This window comes from Rhamphochromis longiceps, linkage group LG13, assembly GCF_057381845.1.
Source record: "Rhamphochromis longiceps isolate RC_006_pf linkage group LG13, R_longiceps_female_GT1.1, whole genome shotgun sequence".
NCBI lineage: Eukaryota > Metazoa > Chordata > Actinopteri > Cichliformes > Cichlidae > Rhamphochromis > Rhamphochromis longiceps.
The window spans coordinates 29,792,244-29,797,463 of record NC_140569.1 but is presented as its reverse complement, the minus strand read 5'-3'; the positions used below and the strand labels follow the sequence as shown (position 1 = coordinate 29,797,463).

General features: G+C 41.8%; 1 protein-coding gene and 1 pseudogene across 3 annotated transcripts in view; both read left to right on the top strand.

Moving 5' to 3' along the window:
* The window catches only part of asrgl1 (asparaginase and isoaspartyl peptidase 1), a 32,812-nt gene extending 30,140 nt beyond the window's left edge, over nt 1-2,672 (top strand). For all 3 annotated transcript variants that reach the window (XM_085428963.1, XM_085428964.1, XM_085428965.1), the window contains exons 6-7: nt 967-1,077; nt 1,807-2,672. In XM_085428963.1, the coding sequence (XP_085285089.1) occupies nt 967-1,077; nt 1,807-2,012 (317 nt within the window). In that variant the 3' untranslated portion in view covers nt 2,013-2,672. The remainder of the gene's footprint in view (nt 1-966; nt 1,078-1,806) is intronic.
* A 1,274-nt stretch (nt 2,673-3,946) lies between these two features.
* Nucleotides 3,947-4,913, top strand: LOC146656085 (uncharacterized; annotated as a pseudogene).
* The last annotated feature ends 307 nt before the right edge of the window (nt 4,914-5,220 follow it).

Sequence of the window (5,220 nt, the reverse complement as noted above, 5' to 3'; positions counted from 1 at the left end):
CAAAGTTTTAAAGCAGTGGGCTGCTTTGCAAAAGGAACTGGAACTTATTTCAATCAATGGATTACAACAACCAAAAGTCTGAATCACAACAGTGTTGCTGCCTGCTGTGGTTCAGTTCAAGCAAATTTAAGGGAAAGCCTTAGTCTTCCATCTAGTGAAATAAATGTGTAACTGCATCCATGTGCAGGTGAGACTTCAAAAAATGTTTTTAATAACAACATTTTCAACATTTCATAGCAGAGCCTCTTTATTGACAGTATTAAATGTCCAAATGCTGTTTCAAGAACATACAAGGTGGCATGTAGATAGACTGTATATAAAAGACAGATGTATTCAGTCTGACACCCATGTGTCACCCAAGTGGCTTGCTCAATGTATTTAGTGTTTCAACTGCGACAATGTTGCACAAACGGCCATAATATTTGCCAAAATATTACATTCAAATGTTCCAAAAGGCACCAAAACTGCAAACTCAGTGGGGAGATCAGACTCAAATGAATGTAAGTAAGGTTGTGCCATATACTGTATGTTACATCTGCAATAGTGTTGATACAAGCAATGCCATCTGCACCTTCTCTAGCTGCTTCACACAACGTTCATATCCCCCGCCTCTCACTAGCAGCAGAACACACCTCCCTGGTCCTTATAAGGCATTTTGGGAGGTCAGTAAAGCTCCTGTTTCACAACATCAAAATATTAAACAGTCATCATAAATTTTATGATGCTCGGCTGGTGCACATAATAACATTAGCCGTTCAATTATTAGAATTGTGACTACACAACAGCAGCATTAGCCATCTGTCAGTTTTATCATTAAAGACACGGCTAAAATCTGTTCTCCCAGGGCTGCCTCTGGGTGTTGCTAGTGTTTTCATAAAGCTTCCAAACCTGCTTATAGCTGCAGGAAGATCCAGAGAACAGCTCAGTAAGCTGTGCAGGATGGCTGAAATATTTTGTCTTTGTCAGGGTCTGGAGGGTATGCTGACAACCAGTCAGGAGCAGTGTCCACCACAGGCCACGGTGAGACCATCATGAAGATTACACTGGCCAGACTCATCCTGTTCCACATGGAGCAAGGTAACACACACACACACACACACACACACACACACACACACACACACACACACACACTTGTTTTCATATCTTAGTAAATACATCTCATTGACATAATGCTTTCCCCAGCGCTTACCCTGACCCTAACCATCAAAAATGAATGCCTAACCATAACCTAGTTGTAACCCAGACACTAAAACCACACTTTGAGCTTAAAAAATGCCTTCAGACTTGTGGGGATGGGCATCTTGTCCCCGTGAGTGACTGTTGGTCCCTAAAAGTATAGTAGCATGCCAATTTTCTGTCCTCACAAAGATGTCTAAACATGTACACACACACACACACACAAATCTGAGCCACTGTGGCTGAGGGGGTTGAGAACCAGCTGCGAAGTTGGTAACACTTTGCCACACACAGCTTCAACTCTCATATTTGATTTATTTACATCCAGAAAAAAACTAAAACTCCTCAGAGGAGCCGCGACTAAGCCTTTTTACCCATGGGACTTGCATGCACTGTTTCTGGGGTCCTGGAAGCTATTTGGACCTAGGTTTTTGTTTGTTTTTCCTTGATTTGTCCTTCACTGTAGCAGTATACCAATTATCCCAGTAAAGCTCTTCTTGTTTTCTTCCTGTAACCAAGTTTTGACTTTAGCACAAATGCTAACTGTAACAATGAGCCTCTCTCCAGACTGTTCAATTAAAACAAAAAGAGTTAAAGTGCTGTTTCTTGTGTCTCCTCTTTTGTCAGGTCGGTCGGTAGAAGATGCCAGTGACTTGGGCCTGGCCTGCATGCAGTCCAGACTTGGGGGGCTAGGCGGGGTAGTGACAGTGGATCCTCAGGGCCACTGGGCTGCCCGCTTCAGCAACAACTACATGTCGTGGGCTGCAGCCCAGAGGGATATTGTGCACTATGGCCAGTACTCTGGAGAACACTTCACCCAAAGCATCAACTGATGGATGTTGTTGTTCTTTTTTTTTAACTATCATTTTTAAGAGAGAATTTGATACTACTTGGACAACAAAAGAAATTCAGTACAAGTTTATCCGGGTGCTAAGATAGATGGTCATTGTGCATTTGATTAAAACACAAAGTTATAACACAAAATGTTTTTATCCGCAAAGGCTTACAGAGCCTATGAATTCTAGGCTGGAACTAATTTCAGATTACACTCTTAAAACTGATCTTTAATGCAGTCTTAACATTGCCTTAGTGCTTGTATGTTAGCAATCACCAATCACATCAGGCCTAGCAAGGGCTTTATTTAGGATAAATGGTATTAAGCAATAAGTTCAAAATCACCAGTAAATCATGTGTAGATGATTGTTTTTGGCAGCATTGTACCAGAGACCAAGTCCAGACCGTAACCGTGAATACCCATGAACGTTTTTTTATTGTATGTTCATTAAGTTCAGGTTTCGAGTGAGTCTGTGCAGGAAGCAAAGTGGACACGAGTCCTGTAGGTCCTGTACAGGACTTAAGAACTCCAAGCCATTCATTTGATCTCATTTCTTAAGAATAAAATTACAGAGTTGTTTAAATTTCTTGATTGAAAAAAAGAGTTTTCGTGAGATTTCTTTAAATGAATGTTTGAATGGCAATCACAGCAAAATAAATCGGAAACTGAAAATGTGGTGTGGGGACTTTAAATAAACTGAATTGAAATATTTGTGAATGTGATCTTCAGATGTTTTATTTTTACCGTTTTTGTGTTAATGTGATGTCAGTGTAAATTACTGAACCTCTTCAGCTTCCACTAATCTGCTCTTTGATGACGTTGTGCAATCAAGTATTGTGAAAATTTTATAGAGAACTGCTGCCTTGCTGCTTTATGTGTGTTAAATGTGCTGGCGGATGAACTGACCCAGTGTCTGTGAAGAGCTGCTGATCACATAATGATTGTTAATACTGATTGTAATGGCTATCTTTGCTTCTTCTTGGAGTTCTCTATTTCTCTTATATCTAAAATAAGAGTCTGGATGGACAAGAGGCTGTTTTACGTGTCGGTTTGTGCAACAACGACGGTAAAACCATCGTGTCGCTCCGCCATTCGCTTGTTTTATTTCTCACAAACTTTTCACAAAAAAAGCATCATATCCTTTTCAGGCTTTTCAAAATAAAACGTAATAACTATAAATGGCGCTAACATTCCGGCCCCTAATTCTTACTGCTAAGGCATAACAATTACATATTACAGTTTTTGCTCGTTGCTTGAACACTATAAACCCATGCTTAGACTAAAGTAACACATCTTGAAGCTTTTGTTACCATACCCCAAACACATGTACCCATACCTTAAACAAAAGTGCTGCTTTGCACTCTGGTTGCAATTATGCAACACACTTACTCCTTTATGCAACACACATGGTCCTGCATGCTACACTCTATTTCATACATAAGACACTTCGTTCAAAAATGAAATTTCAGGGTGCCATTTGGAAAACACATGTATCCAAAATACAAAACACATCGGGTAATTGCAACCACTCAAATATACACCTGAAGGCACTTACTTGCAAAACTGAACACCAATTAGCCAACCGCAAAAAGCCCTCAGTTTAGCCATTTCAAGAACTTTGCAAGCATGGATGGAGGGAGAGCAAGAGGAAGAGGAGGAGGAGGTCAAAGAGGCCATGCACGGACCTATATTTCTGATGATATAAGAGCAACTTTGGTGGACCATGTCATCAACCACGGCCTGACTATGAGGGAAGCTGGGCAGAGAGACCACCCACATCTAAGCCGCTTCACAGTGGCATCTGTAATAAGAAAATTCCGACTAGAAAACAGGTCTGTCTTCATCTCACTGCCTTCTACTCTACTCAGATGGTTTTTATAGTACTGTTCTACAGTTACCATATCAAGTGTACAGGGTATTGCAGGGTGCTAATGCTCCTTTTGCAGCCAAAGTGGTAGTTTCTGTGAAACATACCATGATTACTTATATTGAAGTACAGTGTTGTACAGTGGATGATACAGTATATACAGTAAAGTACTGTAAGAAAAATAAGCAAACCGATGACAATATGTGGTTGTATTTCTCTAGAATGACTCGAAGACCTTCTGGGGGAGGACGCCAACGCCTGTTCACACAACGGCAGGAACTTGCCGTTGTGGACCTAGTGAGGGCAGACAATGCCATCCGTCTCCACCAGCTACGAAAGCAAATACTTGCAGACAGGCAAGTGTTCAACAACATAAACCATGTGAGCATCACCACCATCAGACGCATCTTGGGAAAACACAGCATCACCATGAAGCAGCTCTACAGAGTCCCATTTGAGAGGAACAGTGACAGGGTCAAAGGACTTCGAGCTGAATATGTACCATATCAGTACCACATGAATACATTCTGAGAGCTACACAGGTACCTGTGTGATGGGTGAGGGTTCTGTATGTGTAGCACTGTAGTACAGTAATATGTTCTCTTTTTTCTTTTTTTTTTACAGAGAATCTTGGCCATGGATGGAGCTGCACAGCCTCATGAATTCATTTTCATTGATGAAGCTGGATTCGACCTGTGCAAAACAAGACGACGGGGTCGTAATGTAATTGGCCAAAGGGCAATTGTGCACGTTCCAGGGCAGCGCGGGGGAAATATCACATTGTGTGCCGCCATAAGCCTTCGAGGGCTTCTGCATCATCATGCAAAACTAGGTCCATACAATAGGCAACATATACTCACATTTCTAGATGCTCTCCATGATATAGTTGTACAGAACAGACCAGATCAGCCCAGGTTTGTGGTGATATAACGGATAATGTCAGTTTCCATCGGGCTGCTCTGGTCCAGGCCTGGTTCTCCAACCACAGTCAACTTGAAGTGGTATGCTTGCCCCCTTACTCACCATTTTTAAACCCTATAGAGGAATTTTTTTAGGCTTGGAGATGGCGAGTATATGACCGCCAACTACATGCCTGCATGCCTCTTCTGCAGGCAATGGAACAGGCCTGCGGCGACATTCAGGTGACAGCAATCCATGGATGGTTTTGACATGGAAGAGGATATTTTCCCCAGTGCCTAGCGGGAGAAGACATTGCTTGCGATGTTGATGAGGTCCTGTGGCCAGACCCCAACAGACGGCGGGATCCATGAGCCCACGTATGCACAATTGTCATGATTTTTTGTTTACAGTATAGTGTTTTTTCTATTACTGTATTATG